At 43.0% G+C, this 21622-nt stretch overlaps 1 protein-coding gene across 1 annotated transcript in view; it reads left to right on the top strand.

The window, feature by feature from the left end:
* The window catches only part of lamc1 (laminin subunit gamma 1), a 74180-nt gene that overhangs the window by 48845 nt on the left and 3713 nt on the right, over positions 1 to 21622 (top strand). The window contains 16 exon segments of the mRNA NM_001097190.1: positions 293 to 514; positions 2276 to 2464; positions 2844 to 3089; positions 3767 to 3920; positions 4138 to 4280; positions 4404 to 4582; positions 5079 to 5235; positions 5591 to 5796; positions 5996 to 6075; positions 6653 to 6790; positions 7104 to 7248; positions 11809 to 11958; positions 18433 to 18547; positions 18713 to 18912; positions 20135 to 20293; positions 20379 to 20478. Coding sequence (NP_001090659.1) covers positions 293 to 514; positions 2276 to 2464; positions 2844 to 3089; positions 3767 to 3920; positions 4138 to 4280; positions 4404 to 4582; positions 5079 to 5235; positions 5591 to 5796; positions 5996 to 6075; positions 6653 to 6790; positions 7104 to 7248; positions 11809 to 11958; positions 18433 to 18547; positions 18713 to 18912; positions 20135 to 20293; positions 20379 to 20478 — 2583 coding nt within the window.

Here is a 21622-nt window from a genome sequence, read left to right as displayed (position 1 = left end):
TTTGACATTTGAGTTTTTGAACCATAATTTGAATTAGAGAAAAAAAAATCAAATTGAGAAAAAAAATCAAATTGAGAAAAAAAATCAAACTCGACCTTTGATAAATCATCCCATTATGTAACACAGTCTTTAAAGGGATAAAATATATTTGGCTTTACCTGTATAAGATAACTGGATGCAGTCAAGAAACAAGTCTTATATTCTTCATGCCCACATCCTTATATGTTGTTAGTGTATTTATTTCTGATATTTCTAAAACAGTAAGAAATCTTTTTTTCTTTTTTTTAATTAGGTGCTGGATTTCTAGAGGAGGTCAGCCTGGTCACTGCTGTTGCAGGTGCTGGTCCTTCTGCCCCATGGGTGGAGATATGCAGCTGTCCCACTGGTTATATTGGTCAGTTCTGTGAGAGGTGCGCTCCTGGCTATCGAAGAGAGAACCCAAGCCAGGGACCTTACAGTCCTTGTGTGCTGTGTACTTGCAATGGTCATAGTGACACATGTGACCCTGAGTCTGGTGAGTGTAAGAGGGACCATTACAGGAAATGCCACAAACTTGCATTATACCTATTATGAGTAAATACAACTGTGAAAGCTAGGTTGGCTTGGAAACTATACACCAGGGACCCCTAACCTTTTTTACTTGTGAGCCACACTCGTTTGTAAAAAGTGTTGGTGAGCCACACAAGCATGAATGACGTTCTTTGAGGATGCCATATAAGAACTCTGATTGGCTATTTGGTAGCCCCATGTGGACTGCTAGCCTGTAAGAGGCTCTGCTTGGAGTAAAACTGTCCCTGAGCTTCCAAAACTTGCCTTCACGACAGAAATTAAAAAATGGGCACCTACTTTGAGGTCACTGGGAGGAACTTTAAAGGGGGTGGTGAGCAGCATGTTGCTCACGAACCACTGGTTGGGGATCACTGGTGTACACCATCAATATAATGCTTTTTCAGATTAATTGAATGAATTTTAGTTTTAGTGTTCTCCAGTACAAGTATTGGCAAGCTTCATGTCTACTAATATCCTTGGACCAGCTACTACCTACTGAAAAGGTACCAGTGCATTTGTCTAAACTCTGGACAGTAATCCCTTGTGCAGGGTTACCTGCAAAAGTGACATTTTCTTTGCTTCTGACCATTCCCTCATAAGACTAGCAAGTGCTAGGACATTGCTCACACTTAGCTGTTGTGAACACAAGACTAAAGGGCTCAGTTAAGGTGAAAAATTGAGCGCAAGTGCAGTTTCAAGATAATGGTGTGGGGTGTGAAGGAAGTAGCAATTGCGAGCGCAGCTTTAGGGCTCTGGCACACGAGGGAGATTAGTCACCCACAAATCTCCCTTGTGTGCCAGAGCCCTTAAGGGTGAAGACACACAAAGCTACTAGTAGCAGCTACTTGTCGTGGCTGCTAAAATAGAAAATGCTGATCATTTACTGATAATTGTCCCTACATGTGTTTTAGCAAAGGCAATTCTCAGTATTGTCTATGGCAGGGTATTTTCTGGTGTTTAGTAGCATGGAAAAGTAGCTGCTACTAGTACCTCTGTGTGTCTTCATCCTAAGGACAGTGGCACAGGATGAGATTAGTCGCCCCGTGACAAATCTTCGTTACCGTGGGCCATTAATCTCCCTGCAATGCCATCCCACCGGCAAGAATGTAATTCGCCTGTGGGATGGCATACGCGCCGCCTGGGGTAACAAAGATTTGTCTCAGGGCGACTAATCTCCCCGTGTGCCAGAGCCCTAAGGGTGAAAACACATGGGGCTACTAGCAGCAGCTACTTAATAGGCTGCTAAAACAGACAATGCTGATCATTTACTGATAACTGTCTCTACTTGTTCTCAGTATTGTCTATGGCAGGGTATTTTCTGGCGTTTAGTAGATGTGACAAGTAGCTGCTACAAAGTAGTTCTGTGTGTCTTCAACCTAAACAAGTGCATGGATCAGATTTAGACACAATAATCTTTAATGAATGCCATTTTTTTTTTTTTTCAAAGTGGCTGCAGCAAACTTCAGGCACCTTCAATAAGCACTTATAAATGTTTTCAATTGTAAGCTCTATTATTCAGGATCCTTGTATAGTGCTGTGGAATAATATGAATGTGTTAAAGAATGTGAAAATGTTCACCTCTATTTAGATTCAACACAAAAATATTTAGTTTTAAAAATATTATTGCACCATGTATCCAGGCTGCAGTGATATATTTTGTTGGTGAGATGAGAAGGAACTGAGGTCCTTGTGTAAATTTTTGCTTATATTCTTGTTGTGTTTTTAGGTGTCTGTGACTGCCAACATAATACCGCAGGTCCTCACTGTGAGAGGTGCAGTGAAGGTTATTATGGAGATAGTACAACTGGTAGCGCTTCAGACTGTCAGCCCTGTCCATGCCCAGGAGGGTCAAGCTGTGCTGTTGTACCAAGGACAAAGGAGGTTGTTTGTACCAACTGCCCCCTGGGGACTACAGGTGAGCCCTTTCTGTCTCATCTGTAAGGTGCTATGTTACAATTAAACAATCACCTGCAATAAATGCTAGTCTGGAAATGTTCCTTGCAAATCACATTTTAGGGTCTGTTTCGGCACGCTACAGCCGAGGTTAGATTGACAAATAAAATCAAGTTGGTTCACTGGAGAGTAAGACAACATAATGTTGGGTCATGGAAGTACCTAGATTCCACATAGCTTGGAATGGGATAGCAAAACAAAATACAACCCCTTCAATATATTTAATTGTTGAAAGTGTGACTAATGGTAACTAAACATAAATAATGTAGACTAAAACAGATTAAACATTCAGTACAGTTTAGTTGATCTTAAAATGTACTTATATACCTTTTCATCTCCAGGAAAGCGCTGTGAGCTGTGTGATGATGGCTACTTTGGAGACCCACTGGGTGAAAATGGAGCCCCCCGACCATGTCGAATTTGTGAGTGCAGCAACAACATTGACCCCAATGCCGTTGGTAACTGTGACCGTCTGACTGGAGAGTGCCTGAAATGTATCTACAACACGGGTGGATTTTACTGTGACCGATGCCGAGATGGCTTCTATGGGAATCCTCTTGCACAAAACCCTGACCTTAAATGCAGAGGTATGGGTTTTTTTTTTCTTTTTTTTAAATTTTTATTTAATATTTTGTATAATATATTATGTTAAGTGACCTATTAAAGAATCTCACCAAACTGGAATATATACAGTATATATCAGTAAATATTGCCCTTTTATATCCTTTCCCTTAAGCCACCATTTAGTGATGGGCTTTGTGCTCCCTCAGATCACATGACTAGAAATAATGCAGCTCTAACTTTGTAATAGGAAAAAGTGTGGGAGTAATTAATTAATTTTTAAAATGGCAATTCTCTAATTAGGAGTACCCAATAGCACACACTATTAAAGAAGTATATTTTAATGAAAATGGTTTATTTAGGTGAAGCAAGGTTTACATATGAGCTTGTTTATGCAAAATATTTTTTTAGAGACCTACATTGTTTGGGGTATAGTTTTCCTTTAATCAGCTTCTACATAAAATTATTTTGAACTATTTGAAACGCTGCATGATTTAAACAATATTATTATGCCGGTTACTACTGTCAATCATTGTACTCCTAAATGGTATTCTTGAATGAATTGTACAGGTAGGTTAATATTTGTCAGGGAAATATACCTGTGGCTAAGCAAAAGTGGCATTACAAAAGTGGTATAAACAAAAGGAGCACTGTAGGGTCACTCAGCTCTGTAATTATGAGTTAATGAAAACCTTAATTTCAGCTTGCAGTTGTAACCCATATGGTACTGTCAAGGGACAAAGTGGCTGCAACCAGGTGACTGGTCAGTGTGAGTGCCTGCCTCATGTCACAGAACGGGATTGTTCAGCTTGTGAGCCAGGATTCTACAACCTCTTGAGTGGTCGTGGCTGTGAAAGGTGAGAATACCAAATAGTTTCTCTAGCCCTTCATTGATGTGTCATGCAAGGTTTAGTTTGAGTTTAGTAGTATTAGGGAGTAAGAGAGATACTTGAAATAACATTCAGGAAAGGAAGTGGTTTTAATAGGTGCCTTTTGATAAATCTACTTTAAAACAAAGAGAGTAATCTAGGCAGTTTTCTCTGTCTAATTCTAATATCTGCTTTACTTTTTTAGATGTGATTGCCACTCCCTAGGCTCCACCAGTGGTCAGTGTGATGTCCGTACAGGACAGTGTGAATGCCATCCTGGCATCAGTGGCCAACAATGCCAGCAGTGTGAGCCAAACCACTTTGGATTCGGCCCAGAAGGCTGCAAACGTAGGTTATATGCAAGTCTTTGGTCATCAAGTGAAGCTGCTATGAACATAAAAGAATGTACATATTAAAATGTAGGAAGATTAGTGATGCTATATTTGGTATTATTTCTGTATTTTTTCACAGCCTGTGACTGTGATCCTGAAGGATCCGGTTCTCTCCAGTGTAAAGAGGATGGGCGCTGTGAGTGTAAGAGTGGATTTGTCGGCACTCGCTGTGATCAGTGTGAGGAAAATTATTTCTATAACCGTTCTGGCCCAGGGTGCCAGGAATGTCCAGCTTGCTACCGATTGGTTAAAGATAAGGTGAGGTTAAACTCTTTCCTCACATTCCATTTATGCTGTACAAGCATAAGATTCAATCATGTCTTAGTGGTTTAGTGTTGCTCTTATTTTGGTATTTGGTATACCAAATACCAAAATAAGTTATAAAACAAATAGTGGTCATTTCGGCTGCTGGTGTTACTGGCCTCTAACAGCCCTGTCTTTAGCTTTATCAAGGGAGGAGCCATAGATCCTTGGTCTGCAATATGAGAGCCATTAATACCCTCACTAAACAAATACAGTCAACAGATGGCTTCTTGTATTAAAAGTAAATAAACCTTAATTCCAATAAATACTTTATAGATATCCTCCTGAAATAGTTATATATTGGGATAAAATACACCAAGTTCTCTTTTGCACATTAGTCTAAAGGGAGCAATAATTGCAGCTAAAACATTGTAATGTCTATAAATTGAGCATGCAAAGGAAATTGTTTATTTACATGATACTTTATTTTTTTATCTCTATATCGCTTAAGGTGAATGAGCAGCGAGGGAAGTTGCAGGAACTAGAGGATCTCCTAAAGAACTTGAGTACAGGAGAAGAAAACATTACAGACCAGGCCTTTGAGGAAAGGCTCAGGGAGGCTGAGAAAGCTGTGAATGACCTTCTCCTGGATGCCCAGAGCAGCAAAGGTAAGGTTGGAAGAAAAATAATAGCTGTGAAGATATTACTTATGTTTAGCACAGTACACTAAAGCTTTGTATGTGTCTGGCAACAAGAAGGGGAGAGGGAAAGAACTGCAGTTTTTGGTGCCATGGCAGACAACCCAGTGTCAGGTTTTAGTGAATTGCAAATGAAATAAGTTAAAAAAAAAGTGTTGTTGTGTTGGATTCTTGGCTATTTTATATTTACAGTCAGATGGGGCCTTCCAGAGATTGTGCAGTGCATCTGTGGGGGTAGCTGGTAACTGGATAGTTTTGGTTTGTCACCACTCTCCTATCTATAAATCTCAGAGAAATCAGTAATCATTGTCCTGTCTTTCTGCAGATGTAGATCAGGGCATGCTGGATCGGCTTGCAGAGATAAACACTACACTGAGCTTCCAGTTAGAACGTCTGCAGAACATAAGGGACATGATCCGTGACACAGACAAGCAGGCACAGGAGGCCAGAGATCGAGTAGAGAACACAGAATTTATCATTGATTCTGCCAGAGTACAACTGGAAAAAGCCAAGATGGCCATTGCCAATGTGGTATGTAAAACTAATTCTGACACATTGGTATGAAGGAAAATGTTTAGGGCCTGTGTAAGGCTTAAATAACAAAAATACGCAATGGTAAACAGGTGCTTATAACTAGAATGATTTCAAAACTGCTGCTTGTTGGGCTTATGTATATATCAATTGTCCAAGGATCCAAATTGATTATTACTTTTTAAATGACTTCTTTCAGTCAATTACCCCACCAGAGTCAACTGGGGATCCAAACAATATGACGCTGCTTGCAGAAGAAGCAAGGAAGCTAGCTGAAAGGTGAGAAGTGGGGACTTCACCTCAAAGGATGATTACACTTTAATCAAGTCTGATTTTTCCTCTGGGGGCACTTAGGGGCTGATGTATCAAAGTCCCAATTTCGGACTTTAAAAACTACTAGTTGGAAAAATTTGTATTAAATACGAAAATTTCGGATCGCATTGTGGTCGTACAATCGGTACGATCTGAAAGTTCCAACATTTTCGTATTCGTGTTTTTTTCTATCCTGTAAGGCTAATAGCACAGTAAAGTCAAGAGTAGGTGGTACAGACAAGGTCAGGTCCTTCCTAGTCAACTAAAGTGTTTATGGGCTAGTGACAGGTGGTTTTACAATATAAAAATTTTTGGCAAAACACATGACATTTGTATGAACTTTATACTTGATTAGTCCATAAGACTTCTGTGCACTTCTACAGTGTACTTCCTATAGAAGAAATCTTAACCTTTGCACATAGTTGTAAATGTCCTAAGGGACATGCAGAAATTTAATTCATCATTTAAATTAAGCAACTTACAGATAATGGCTTCACACTTACTCTGGGCTTTCAGTGGTGCAATTTCTGTTCTCTTTCTATAGACACATGCAGGAAGCTCGGGACATTGAGAAGGCTGCTAAGGAGGCTAATGACACTGCAAATGAAGCACTTCGCTTGTTACAAAAAACTCTTGCTTCAGAGAATCAAACAGCCTTAGATATTGAAGAACTAAATCGCAAGTAAGTTGTGGGGATGCAAGTATGAACTATTCCAATACTGGGGAAAACATGTCCCTCCAGACTGTAAATATACCTATTCGCACATTCCTTCCAAAGCCATAGGCTGTCGTGTTTGCTGGGAGATGTTATTTACCACATGTGTAAGTTTTAAAACCATTTACTTGAACCATTTACATTTCTCAGTTGCACATTTTGTTATCTTTCCTTTACCATTTGTAGTCTTGTATCATTCTAAACTTCTAAAAAAAACATTACTCACTGTTCCTTCCTGTAGAAATTATTTAATTATTATTAATGACTGTTCCACCCTTAGATACGCACAGGCTAAGGACATAGCCCGGGAGCTGGAAAAGCAGGCTAGCAAGGTGCATGCAGAGGCTGAGGAGGCTGGAAACAGAGCACTGCAGATTTATGCCAACTTGACATCAGTTCCCAGTATTGATACTACAGCATTACAGGTACAACAGCAGCAAAGCAAGGATTAAAATGATAATTCATTTGTTGATATGATGATCTTCAGCGGGAGCCTTAATGGCTAAACATGTCCATATCATTAACTTTCAGCTTTAAGGCTATCACCAATTGGTTTAAATGGTCTTATGCTATATTGAGCTGATAATCCACTAGACATTATGTTTGTAGGGCTCATTAAAAGTTCATGTTATAAAAAGTAGTCTATGAATCTTTTAAGCTGGCTGGGACCATGCCTTTTAAGAGTTACATCTTTGCTGTGGGCATCCAATTGCATGAGAATAAAGAAAATGTGTGTGATTGGTTAGTCTTTTCATGGACCCGTGTTACTAACTCTGTAACTGTCAACACACTTGAAGTCTCACTTACTTTGTAAATAGATATAATACCGTATATACTCGAGTATAAGCCGATCCGAATATAAGCCGAGGTACCTAATTTTACCTAAGAAAACTGGAAAAACTTATTGACTCGAGTATAAGCCTAGGGTGGGAAAGGTTTGTCCTTTTTCATTATGTCATTTACAAATAAATGTCTTACTACACTGCACTGCTGGGAGAGAACATAAATATATATTGATCAAACTTGAAATTGTTGTGCTGTGGTAAATTGCAGTTTCCAGGAATCCCTTAATATGGCTGAGGTTGTTAATTGAATATCCAAATGACTGTTGTGCCATGGGATGAAGTGTGCATCATTTATGCTTACAAAGGATGTTATGGGCACAGCCACTGATGTATGATGTTATGTTAATATCCATATGTTCATAGTAATCTCCATTCTAATTTTGAATTTTTAGAAACTGCAGGACACACTCTACATGAGAATACAGCATTGCTTCTTTAGTTAAATATCCCTGCGGAAGGCATATGTAGGGCAGAGGAAAGTTTAAAAATTAAACAGAAGAACTATTATTCTGTACCTGATACTAAAACCAATGCCACTAAAACCAATAAACACCACCATAATCCCTAGCAAGTATGTGGGATGGTATTAGGATTATTAGAGCTGGCCACAATAGGGGGTGATAGAAAGAAATTACTTTTGCAGACAGAGGCAGCTTCCATACCGTACCCCTCCTCATACGACTCCCAGTACCGCTCCCAGCTGCGTCATGATTTGTGGAGACACTTCACTGTCATTTCTGCCAATCTTTGATCCAAAACATGTTCCTTGCTCTCGATTTGCTTATCACGTAAATACTCAGCAAAGAGAGGACACGACAGAATATGGAAAGAATCATACGTGAATAGTTTTCATTCGAATCATCCGTGAACTGAACGCCACTGAACTGAGTCATACGTGAACTGAAGGCGCACATTCGGCGCTCTCTGACTGTGCGCGAATCATCCCAGTACCGCTCTGATATTGCTGACATGCTGACATTTGCGGGGGAGGAGGGTGCGCGAATGTCAGCATGTCAGCAATATCAGAGCGGTACTGGGATGATTCGCGCACAGTCAGAGAGCGCCGAATGTGCGCCTTCAGTTCACGTTGTCAGCATGTCAGCAATATCAGAGCGGTACTGGGATGATTCGTGCACAGTCAGAGAGCGCCGAATGTGCGCCTTCAGTTCACGTATGATTCAGTTCAGTGGCGTTCAGTTCACGGATGATTCGAATGAAAACTATTCACGGGTGATTCTTTCCATATTATTTCTTGTGTCCTCTCTTTGCTGAGCGGTTAGTTGCATTCGTGCGCCCCCTCCCCCTGTGAATTGACCCGGCCCCCCCGCTGCGTCCTCCGTTACACCTGCCAGCTCAGAGAGAAGACGCAGCGGTACTGTGAGCAGTATGGGGAGCGGTATGTCAGCAGTGTCAGCGTATAACTCGAGTATAAGCCGGGGCTGAGTTTTTCAGCACATTTTTTGTGCTGAAAAACTCGGCTTATACTCGAGTATATACGGTAGTTGAAATATAAATAATGTGTCTTGATTGTAAGTCTTGATGATTTTTACTTTGCCAGCTATTAGTGTGCATTGCCCTGTTTTTAACATTCTGGAGCTACTGCCTGAATTATGTTCAGTGTTTTACTTTTATGTAACTTTTCACTATGTTCTATACAAAAGGTAAAGTTAAAATATAAATTACTCCAAGCAAAATCTTTATTGCTTCAGAGACTATTCAAATTTATTCAGCTGCTCGAACCCCCATGGGTTAACAGGGAAACTTTAGGCCCCTCCTCAAAACCAGAGTGGGCTAGGGCTCCCTAAACTTCTCCATAACTATTATGTACTCTATTACTATCATGCCAGTCCACACTCTCCAGCACACCCTGGCCTTTCCACAAAAATATTTTTGTTCCTCCTGGTGCACAGTATTTGGAGAGACTTTGCTACTATTAAAAATAAGCAGGGTTCATCCCGCTTAAACAAGTCCAGCTGTGCCGGTATTTTTGTGCTATTTGCTCCATTACTATTAGCCACTATACCCATGATACATATAGGGTCCACCGGCCCCCACTGGATCAACTTGAAAAATCATTTTTGGGACCCATGTAGTGGGTCAGATCCCCACCACATTCAGGGTCTTCGTCAGGTGCCTGCTTTTTATATGTGCCCCTGACGAAGACCCCCCCTCCTTTTGATTGGGGGTCGAAACGCGTTGGTTTTTTTGATATTTAAAATAAAGCTGTAACTTTTTTCATTTGGATGTGCCCTGCTCTTCTCTTATGTTTTGGATTTTTCTGGGGATCTTACAGGGGACCCCTGCAGTGAGCATCCACCTTATTGTATTGATTCTGTAGGTGTGTGCAGCATTACATACTTGAATTTTTCCCCACCACATTATTGACCTAAGGACCATTAGCCCATGTCTAAGCACTACATTGAACATTTTGGATAGGCTGAAATTCTTCTCAGGACTCATGTCCAGACCCTTGCAGCACCTATACCTTAAAATGCTCTGGTTGTTCTGGGACAATCTCCTGAATTATTTCAGTGGTGGAATCTAAACCAATTGATATGGGGGAACCCCCTTTTTTTTTTTTTAAACCCACAGGTCCACTGACCCTAGAACATTTACACGATCAAGGTCCACTTTCCCCTCAGAGATCTTCAGGGAAATACAATTAGTAGATTTTTGGACTCATGCTACGTCATATTTGCTTTCTGGAAAATTGGTGTATTCATCCTTATCATTCACATATAGTCTCTATGCTATATCTTACACTCTGTAAAATAAATCACCCAAGGGAACATGTGTATGTCAAGGCAAGGGAAAGTCATCTCAAAAGTACATTAGAACCAGAGAAGTGGTCTCGCATCTGGCAAACCACCAAAATAAGCTCCATTAATCCAATTCTGCTCAAGTCCTCCGATAAAGTTATGTTAAGAATGTACCATACCTGGAAAAGCTAAATTTGGTCCAAAACCAACCCAACTGTTTTTGGGGCTATGCACAAATTGGTTCCCTTTATCATTTATGGTGGACCTTCCCTATGAACTCGCTTCTGGATTAGGGCACATAATGCTATGTACTCTATTTTTCACATTAACATTAAGTGAGGCCCAGTACAGGGCTTTCTCAATGGTAAATATGAGGGCTTCACCAAGCTTCAACATAGGTTACTTTACAATCATCTCCCTTGCTGCCAAACTATTGCAAAAGCATGGAAACATAAAAAAACTGTATCCTTTCTTGCTTTTAAGCAAAAGGTAGATTGGATTATGGTGAACAAAAAGTTAACTAGCCTGCTACAAGATAACCATGCAAAGTTTTTAAGAATATGGCAGTGATGGATAGACTATAGATAAACTGGTACCTCAGCAAACGCCCTACTGTCATTGCAGATAATAACTGTAGATGCCTCTGTGTGTGCTATTGCCCAGCCTGATTTCTCCTACGTATATTTGTTGCATCATGGATACTCTTGCTCTTAAGTAAGAAGTAACCTGAGTTACTCCATAGACACAATATAATAGTTGCACCCGCAGGAGTTGTTGTAAACATTTATTTGTTGCTTTGTACTTTTTTTGTCCCAAGATTTTCTTTGTATAAATCAAAAACAAACTTTTATTCTCCTAAAACAGAATTTGCATGAAAATGTATTGATCAAAACAAAAAAAAAAAAGGTGGAATGTTCTATGCATAGTAAGCCTTGTTCGCTGGTACTTCAGTGTCTGTTGCAGTAAAAATAGGTTAATAATAAAACCAATTGACAGGTAATGTGGTAGCTTTCAATATGTACATTAATGTTACAAAATTGTATTAAAGTTTTACAGAATTTGCTGCTTTAAATGAAACCTGCTGTGCAAATTCCTTCAAATGAGAAGTGTAGGACAGATGCAGTTCAAAATGTAGATTAAAACATTCTGTCTGGTACTTAGGGTAGGGAAGGGAGTATTTAAGAGGAATGCCTTGTAGGCAACATATGTATTTAATGCTAGTTTGTCAGAGCATCTGGCAGTAAAAGGGTCAAAGGAGCAAAAATAATTTATGTAACAGTATAAACAGGCCTCTCGACTAAATCTACTGCATGACTGGACTGAGTTCAACTGACAAATGTGTGCGTCAGAATCAGTTTGAACTCTTCCCCTTTTCTTCTAGAATGAAGCAGACAAGATCCAGAAAGAGGCAGAAGAGCTGGATTCTTTGATTGACCGAAAGCTGCGAGACTATGAAGATCTGAGAGAGGACATGAGGGGTCGGGAAATGGAAGTCAAAAATCTGCTAGATAAAGGAAAGACTGAGCAGCAGGTTTGTGTGATACTACAGCCATGCATTCATAATAAAACATCCCTGCTGATAGTCCAGGCACACTAAACATAGTTATTCCTTGTATGTGTTGCGATTCTACAGATTTCTCTCATATGACTGCAGTCCCTTCCTCCAGGAGACAAAATTCAAACAGCCACTGTTAATAAATGCTGCCATACAGGTCTTACCAATCCCCCAGTGTTATGCATAATTTCCTAAACCGAGAAAGAATAATATATATTATATTAAGCATATCTTTAATTCAAACACTATGAGCACAGAGGGCTACCACAGCTGCAAAAAAATATATTTATAGTTTTGCATTGGTTGGCAAAAGTGAAGATAAATAATATTTAGATATTCTGCAGTTAATGTACAGACTCTAGGAAGGTTATAATTCTTGAAAGCCATTTGCTTTACTGAACTTCCCATTAGATAACAAATATAATTTCTCTGTTATGTCTGTGGGACACAGGGACCATGGGGTATAGCTTCCACCACTAGGAGGCAGGACACTGTAAAGAAAAAACTCCTCCCTCTAGTGCTATACCCCTCTGCCTAGGCACCTAAGGCTCAGTTTTTTCAGTGTCCTCAAGGAGACAGGATCTCATCACTATCACACATTGATTGATTGCTACGGCCAGCATTACACTGGCACCAGGGGTCGACCCAGAGCTCTCCTACAAGGAGTGCCTCTTATGTGGCTTCCCCCGACGTGGGACTGCGGTGCAGGGGCTAATAAGTCTCTTAGGAGCCAGCCACACAGCCAAACACCCGCGCCTCACTATGGAACGGGGGGGGCTGCCCAGCACACGCACGCTGCCTATCTGCTTACTGCAGAGATACCCAGCGCAGACATTGGTGAGTGGCATCTGAAGCCCTAACCTCTCATGCGTCCTGCCTCTCCCCCACTGACCGATCACAAGCGCCATTTCACTCGCGCCAAAGACGCGCGCGCACAAGGGGGCGGGACTGGCAACCGAAACCCGCACTTCCGCTTCCTCTCTCTCACTTCGCGCCAAGTTGCGCACCTAACAAGACGCACATCCGGCTATCGCGCGCCAGAGAGAGAGGACACGGGGAAGAGAGCACCGCATACGCTCCGGGTCAGACGATCACGCGGCACTACTGGGAGGCAGGAGCTGGTAATAGCAGCACCTGCTGCACTATAGAGGGAAGCGCTTAAGAGAAGCGCTTAGGTTATTGTGGGGCTAAGTACTGGGCGCACTAAGGGTACTGTTATTAACCCTACACAATATGGCAGAGGGCATCCCAGAAGGTCCCTTTTCCAGGGCCTCCCACTCTAAAGTTAAATACCTAGCCTGTGCCAAGTGCCGTAAAAGACTGCCAGCAGGCCGCAAAGAGCCATTATGCTCTTCCTGCACCAGCCAACCCGCAGAGGCACCTTCCCAGGCACTGGAACCCGCGGCCCCCTCAGTAAATACACAGGATGGGGACCCATCTCCCACTCCCAATCCTGAGGTGCCCATACAACCACCCATGCCCAGCCAGGACCCTCCTACATGGGCATTACAATTATCTACAGGCATTCCCAAATTGGCAGCATGCCTAGATAAACTCCTGGACAAACTAGACCAGGGTTCAGGGGACCCCCGCACAAAGCACCAAAAGGCCGGCCCCCCTCCCTACGGAGGAAGATAGTGAGGGAGACTCACCAGTACCCTCTCACACATGGGAAGAGCAATCCCTCAGTGAAGGGGAGATCTCTTCGGATCAGGCAGAGGGCGGAGAGGATCTTAACAAACCATCCTCAGAGGCACTTGACAACCTCATTTCCGCCGTATTTCGCTGCCTTGACCTCAAAGAGCAAGAATCCTCTTCGGATTCATCATCATCTCTTTTCAAAAGGCAAAAGAAATCTTCTCTAGCCTTCCCTTCACACCAGCAATTAGACAGTATTATACAGTCCGAATGGGAACATCCGGAAAAGAAATTCCAAACTAACCGTCGCTTTCAGCGACTATATCCCTTTGTTCAGGACGCACTAGACAAGTGGTCATTACCACCGTCAGTTGACGCACCCGTATCTAGACTGTCCAAAAATACCGCACTACCAGTGCCCGACGCTTCGTCCTTTAAGGACTCAATGGACAAGAAAATGGAGGGATTCCTTAGGTCCATTTTTACCGCGTCAGGAGAGTCCCTCCGACCAGTCTTAGCATCAGCTTGGGTAAGCAGAGCAGTCCAATCTTGGTCGGCATCCCTCCTGGAAGGGATCAGCTCCGGTATGCACAGACAAGACCTCCTTAACTTAGCCTCACAGATTAAGGAGGCCAATGACTATATTTGCGAGGCGTCACTCGACGCAACCCAGGTAATTAGCCGAACATCAGCTCTTTCGGTAGCCGCTCGCCGCACACTCTGGCTCAAACTCTGGTCCGCAGACCTGTCATCAAAAAAGTCACTAACAACCCTTCCCTTTAAAGGGAAACTTCTCTTTGGCCCTGAACTTGACAAGATCATAAGTCAGGCCACAGGGGGGAAAAGCACATTGCTCCCACAACCACGGTCGCGCACCCCCTTCCGCAGAGGCCGCTCCTTTCGTCCCTCCAAGACATCCAAGGCCTCCACTTCCGGCAGAGATTTCTCCTCGCAAAACTCGGGCCCTAAATACCGCACTCAGAACCGCTTCAAGTCTAATTGGCAAAACCGCCGCTCCCAAACCAAGTCATCGGACAAACCTACTTCCACATGACTATCCTCTTCAGCCATCCACCCCATCCCCAGTGGGCGGTCGACTACGCCTCTTCAGGGAGGCTTGGTTCCATCTTACCCCAGACCCTTGGATACGAGAAATCGTGTCCTCAGGCTACCACCTAGAATTCGAAACCTCTCCCCCACCGCGTTTCTTTATGTCCAGAGTCCCCCAGGAGTACTCCAAACAACTCGCCTTCCTAGATCTGATACAACACATGCTCGCCGAACGGGTCATCACGCCCGTTCCCACCGGAGAAAGGTTTCGGGGATTTTACTCCAACCTGTTCATTGTCCCCAAAAAAGACGGATCATTCCGTCCGGTGCTAGACCTGAAACAACTAAACACTTTCATCAGATTTACTCGCTTCAAGATGGAGTCACTACGGTCGGTCATAGCAGCCATGAATCCACACGAGTACATGACAGCCGTAGACATCAAGGATGCATACTTACACATCCCCATTTTCCAACCGCACCAGAGATTCTTGCGGTTTGCCTTCAAAAATCAACACTATCAATTCCAGGCCCTTCCCTTTGGCCTGACCACAGCCCCACGCATCTTTACAAAGGTGATGGCAGCAGTCACGGCAGACCTACGGCAGCAGGCCCTATTCGTCACGCCATACCTGGACGACATTCTCATCAAGGCCCCTACTCACGCAGTAGCGCAATCCAGCCTAGACACAGTACTAAGAACTCTCTTGGACCTAGGCTGGACCATAAACTATTCAAAGTCCACCCTTTCTCCTACTCAGAGAATCACATTCTTGGGAATGACCTTCGACACGAGAATCCAACGCGTATTCCTCCCACCAGAGAAGATCATCAAGATCCAATCCCTAGTCAGGAAACTTCTGGAGTCACCTCAGCCCTCTGTCAGATTTGCCATGAGAACCCTGGGGTCAATGGTCGCCTCCATAGAGGCAGTCCCATTCTCTCAGTTTCACCTCAGAGAACTTCAATGGAATATCCTGGACCAATGGACGCGCAAGTCCCTAACGCAGCCAATTGTCCTAAGCCACAGAACCAAAGCGTCCCTCCACTGGTGGCTCAACTATACACATTTATCGACAGGCAAGTCCCTGACAGACCCCCACTGGACTATCTTGACGACGGACGCCAGTCTCCAAGGATGGGGGGCAGTCTTCCAGACACAAACAGCACAAGGTCTTTGGTCTCCTGCGGAGACACAGCTTCCGATAAACATCTTGGAAATCAGGGCTGTCCGCCTGGCACTCCAACACTGGCAGAACCAGCTCCACGGACAGGCAATCAGGGTGCAATCCGACAACGCTACCACGGTAGCGTACCTGAATCACCAGGGGGGCACCAAGAGCCGCGCGGCACTAAAGGAGGTAGGCCTAATACTGTCCTGGGCAGAAGCCCACAGCGTCACCCTGTCCTCAATATACATCCCGGGTCTAGAAAACTGGCAGGCCGACTATCTCAGTCGGCAAACCCTCGACCCGGGAGAGTGGTCCTTGAAACACCAAGTCTTTCAGAGCATTACACAAAGGTGGGGTCAACCAGACGTAGACCTCATGGCCTCACGGCTCAACCACAAAGCGGACACCTTCATGGCACGATGCAGGGACCCACTAGCCATAGCAGCGGACGCCATGACGACCCCCTGGGACTTCCCCCTCTCCTACGTGTTCCCACCCTTCCCTCTACTACCCAGGGTCATCAAAAAGATCAAACGGGAACACTGCACAGTGATACTCATAGCTCCGCACTGGCCCAGACGGGCTTGGTTCTCGGACTTAGTCAACCTGAGCAAAGGGAACACTTGGCCACTACCTCTGACACCGGACCTGCTCTCGCAGGGCCCTATCCTGCACCCCAACCCGGGAGTACTACATTTGACGGCGTGGCTACTGAATCCCTAATCCTCCGCCGTAAGGGTTTCTCACCAAACGTTATCCACACCATGATCGCGGCACGAAAAACGGTTTCCGCAAAGAGCTACCATAGGATATGGAAATGCTACAAGGAGTGGTGCGATCAGGCGCACCTACCATGGGATCAGTTTTCCCTGGTATCCTTACTCGAGTTTCTGCAATCAGGGATGACTAAGGGTCTCTCCCTTGCCTCCCTTAAATCGCAAAAATATCCGCACTTTCCATACTATTCCAAACAAAAATAGCAGAAATTCAGGACGTACGTACGTTCCTTCAGGGAGTAGCACACATAGTACCCCCTTACAGAGCGCCAACACCCTCCTGGGACCTCAACTTGGTCCTCCGTTCACTACAGGAAGCCCCATTCGAACCCCTAGCCACCATCCCATTACTGTGGCTGACGTGGAAGACCATATTCCTCGTCGCTATCGCATCAGCCAGACGAGTTTCAGAACTCAGCGCTCTATCATGCCAACGACCATTCTTGACCTTCCACAACGACAGGGCGGTCCTCCGCACGGTGCCTACTTTTCTCCCGAAGGTGGTAACCAAGTTTCACCTAAACCAGGAGATCACTCTCCCTACGTTCTGCCCACAACCACAGAACCCCAAGGAGAAAGCACTTCACTCCCTAGACCCAGTCAGAGCTCTAAAGTTCTACCTCGAACGCACTAATCACATCCGCACCACACAGTCCCTGTTCATCCTACCAACAGGCCCACGCAAGGGCTCCCCTGCATCCAAGGTCACAATTTCCAGGTGGATAAAAGAAGCCATACGCAGAGCATACCTAGCCAAGGGAAAGCCATCTCCCCTCCAAGTGAGGGCACACTCTACCAGGGCGGTCAGTACTTCCTGGGCATTTAGGAATCGTGCCTCTGCAGAGCAGCTGTGCAAGGCTGCCACTTGGTCCTCTATCCACTCCTTTACCAAATTTTACAATTTTGAGGTATTTGCGGCAGACAGCGCACATTTTGGAAGGAAGGTATTGCAGGCAGCAGTTGCTCACAAATAAGCCTCGCTTCCTCCCTCCCTATCATACAGGGGACAGCTCTGGTATGTCCCCATGGTCCCTGTGTCCCACAGACATAACAGAGAAAAGGGGATTTTGTATTACTTACCGTAAAATCCCTTTCTCTCTGAAGTCTGTGGGACACAGGGCCTCCCTCCCTGGAAGCGAACTTCTGGTTTTCCTGATTCCAGTTATTCTGTATATAGTTACTTCCGTTGAGTTACAGTTACCTCTCGTTGCTAGACAAAACTGAGCCTTAGGTGCCTAGGCAGAGGGGTATAGCACTAGAGGGAGGAGTTTTTTCTTTACAGTGTCCTGCCTCCTAGTGGTGGAAGCTATACCCCATGGTCCCTGTGTCCCACAGACTTCAGAGAGAAAGGGATTTTACGGTAAGTAATACAAAATCCCCTTTTTAGCCTGTAATAAATGTTTACTGTGGCTACATGTCCAAAATCCAGAATTAAACTGTAAAACCTTTCCCAAGGAAAGAGCAGAAAACATAATACCCAATAACCCCCCTGTTTCTGCTATCCCTTAGGAAGTAGCTTTAATCGGTAAAACACAGTATTTGTGTGTAATAACCATTAAACAAAACCTTCAGATGTTATTGATAACTATATTATTATGCACCTATCAGACAGTGCACTTGCTTTGCGGTTTATGGAAAGATGTACAAACTTACTGCATCCAATATCTGTAATTAGTGTCCATTTGGTGCAAAGTTTACAGAAGTGACCAAATGTCCTATTAATACTATATCTCTGACTAGTTACTGTGTCTGTACTGACGATGTTGTCATGTGGCTTCTTGGTTTCATAACCACAGTGTCTCATTTTCTTGTAGACCGCTGACCAGCTACTTGCCCGAGCTGACGCCGCAAAAGCACAAGCAGAGGAGGCAGCAAAGAAGGGACGTGAAACACTTCAAGAAGCTAATGATATACTAAACAAGCTGAGGGGTAAAGTTCAGTAGTATTAAAATAAGATACATGTGCACTGAAATATGTGTTAACATATATACAAGCATAAAGGGAGATCTCTCGTACAGGGACGTTTTGGCACTTTTATAATTCCTTTTGTGGAGAATAGTAAATTAAACCATGCTTTTTCTCTGCTCCATGTAGATTTTGACAAGCGAGTGAATGACAATAAGACAGCAGCAGAAGCTGCTTTACGCAAGATCCCAATGATCGCCCAAACCATTGCCGAAGCCAATAACAAGACACGACAGGCAGAGAGTGCACTTGGCAATGCTAATGCTGACGCACGGGGGGCAAAAAGCAAGGCAGAGGAGGCAGAAGCTCTAGCCAATACTGTACAAAAGGTATTTTGTTATATCACATCTAGTGAGCAAAAACTGCTGCTACCGGGTATGGGCAGTAACACAGAAAGTACTGCAGCTTTTGTTCTGTTTCATGTTTCTAACATTTTTTTTGTGGGTTTTAAGGTGAAAAGTGCATCTGTTATTATGCAGTTTGGCATCCTGAGTTAAGACAATTTAGTCAGCTCGATTAATTGACCATAGTCCCACAAACACTCAGTCTGTCCAGAACCCTGGCTGCTGTTGCTCTGTTTTTGTGTATGTCTGTGTTCATTCATTATTAAGGTTACTTTTCCTTTAAGAAAAAAAAAAACACTGGAACTAAATTAACTGTTACCTCATAGTGAATCTACCTTCAGTTTGTGCTTGGGCCTTGCAACTGCGGTTACATGCAAGGGTCTAACTGCACATGTATATCTGCTTATTTGTGGTATAAACAAAGGGCAGTCTAATTCCTGGCATTTCACCCATCTGTTATTTATGGAAAACTCTTGGGTTGGAATGTAATTATTATCAGCTCAGCTGTGTGTGTGTTTCATCCATCCAAAGTGAAAAATACTCTCCAAATGAAGTGCAGCTTTGCAACCTTGCTGTAGTGAAAGGAAACAGAAATATACATCCTGATCCTACAACTTGGAAAAAATTTTGCCCGATTTAAGGTACTGTCTTTAGCATGTAGGTTTCAACATAATATGGTTAAAGTACAGTATGTTTTATAGGAACTATATTATAATGTAGCCTGTATATAACAGATACACATACAGTGAGCTTTAATTTAATTGTATTCAAATTGTGGCAGGATATTGGGTGAGGATTTTAAAGGAGAAGGAAAGGTAAAAACTAAGTAAGCTCTGTAAGTGTCTCTGATGCTGAGGAAGAGACCAATTTAGCTTTTTCTGTATTGGCAATAAATGTTGTAGGAAACTTATTTGAAACCAAGAGGAACATACTAAATTATATACTAAGTGCCAGGTTAGAAGAACTTTGGTTCCTGCCCTGCTTGCTTGCTGTTTAAATGTTGTGTTTGCCATTTTTATATTAATGATATATGTGTGAGCATGCTCTTGAATGATTGCTGACTTTGTGTTGGATGGTAGGTGCTTATATCTGACTGGTGCTGGCAGTGTTTACATTTTTCCTAAACAAGTCTGTCTGGTGCTTTTAGCTGGATGGTGCAATAGTGTTTTGGCATTTTCCCTTCTGTAAATGCACACTTTGCTTGCAGAAAGCAGCCACGGCCAGAGCAGAGGCTGATAACACCTTCAAAGAAGTGACAGATTTGGACGGGGAGCTCCAAGATATGCTGCAACAGCTGCAAGAAGCAGAGAATCAGCTAAAGAAGAAGCAAGCTGAAGCGGAGAGTGATGAGAAGATGGCTGAAATGGTGTGTGTGCATTTTAGAAAAATTGCTGACTGGTGTCTGGTCCTTCTACAACTAGAAGTCATCCTATGTTTGTTTTCTTCCTCAGGCCTCTAATGCAACAAAAGATGCTGAATCAAATGCCAACAAGGCCAAGAAGTCTGTTAATGGGGTTCTTGCAACGATCGATGAGTTGCTCTCCCGCCTCGGTAATTGGGCTGATCTTTCTTTTTTGCTTGACCAAAACTTAAAGGGCTGGTAATGTTCCTGTTATTTTTAACAAGAAGAAATGTCTGTTTACATTCATTAGCAAAAAAGCCTTGGCTTTAGAAAACCTTATATTCCAGTCTTTTAAGGCTTAAGGCATGATTGTTTTCTATAAACTTTAACTGATCTCTAGTTTGGTTACTAAATGACATTCAACACAGCACGAATGTTAGATAAAAACGCAGCACAAAGCGACGAGAGTGATGATAATCTGATAGACTTTTCTAATTCTAATACATTGAGTGTTCTATATAGTTGCATGCTCTCGAGAAATCATCTGACTATATGATTTACATTACAGCATAGAGCAGGGATCCCCAGTTATTTATACCCGTGAGCCACATTTAAATGGAAAAAGTGTTCCTAGGGGTAGAAATAAGAGCTTTAATTGGCTACTTAATAGCCCCTATGTGGACTGGCAGCCTTCATAAGGCTCTGTTTGGCATTATACTTGGTTTTTATGCTACCAAAACTTGCCTCCTAACCAGAAATTCAAAAATGAGCACATAATTTGAGGCCACTGGGAGCTACATCCAAGGGGTTGGTGAGCAACATCATGAGCCACTGGCATAGAGGATCAGATTTTGTAGCATCCCTCATACTAGTCTGTCCAATAGAACTCCTGTGGTGGTCTGTCCTTTGCCATTTTGCAAGTGTAAGATATCTGTGATACAGTTTGTGGCTTGGGTGATTGGTGTAGAAGGCCTGTGGGATCTGGTGTGATGTTGTAATAGCAGAGATCAGACAAATAAAATGCAAAGAAATGTGCAGAGCCCTGTATTTTTAAGCAACAAGTCTACCGATGTGTCATTACATGGACAAGGAGCAACAAAAGAGTTTTTTTTTTCATGTCAATGTAATGCCCAAGTATTATCCAGCCATCTGAATAATTTACAACTCATTACTTTGCTGTTACATGTCCCCTCATTTTGCCTATTTTGATATGTGATTTTAATTGTCTTTCTCCCCAGAGTTTATTACAGGTACAGTTTAATGGTGGCAAGTGTTAATGTTTTTTTCTTATTTACCAGCAGCCTCTCTAGATGTATGTTTTACTTGTGTTTTTAAAAATGTTTTGTCAGTAAA

Source organism: Xenopus tropicalis, chromosome 4 (genome assembly GCF_000004195.4).
Source record: "Xenopus tropicalis strain Nigerian chromosome 4, UCB_Xtro_10.0, whole genome shotgun sequence".
Classification (NCBI taxonomy): Eukaryota; Metazoa; Chordata; class Amphibia; order Anura; family Pipidae; genus Xenopus; species Xenopus tropicalis.
The sequence above is the reverse complement of the archived record's forward strand: the minus strand, read 5'-3'. Positions and strand labels throughout refer to the sequence as shown.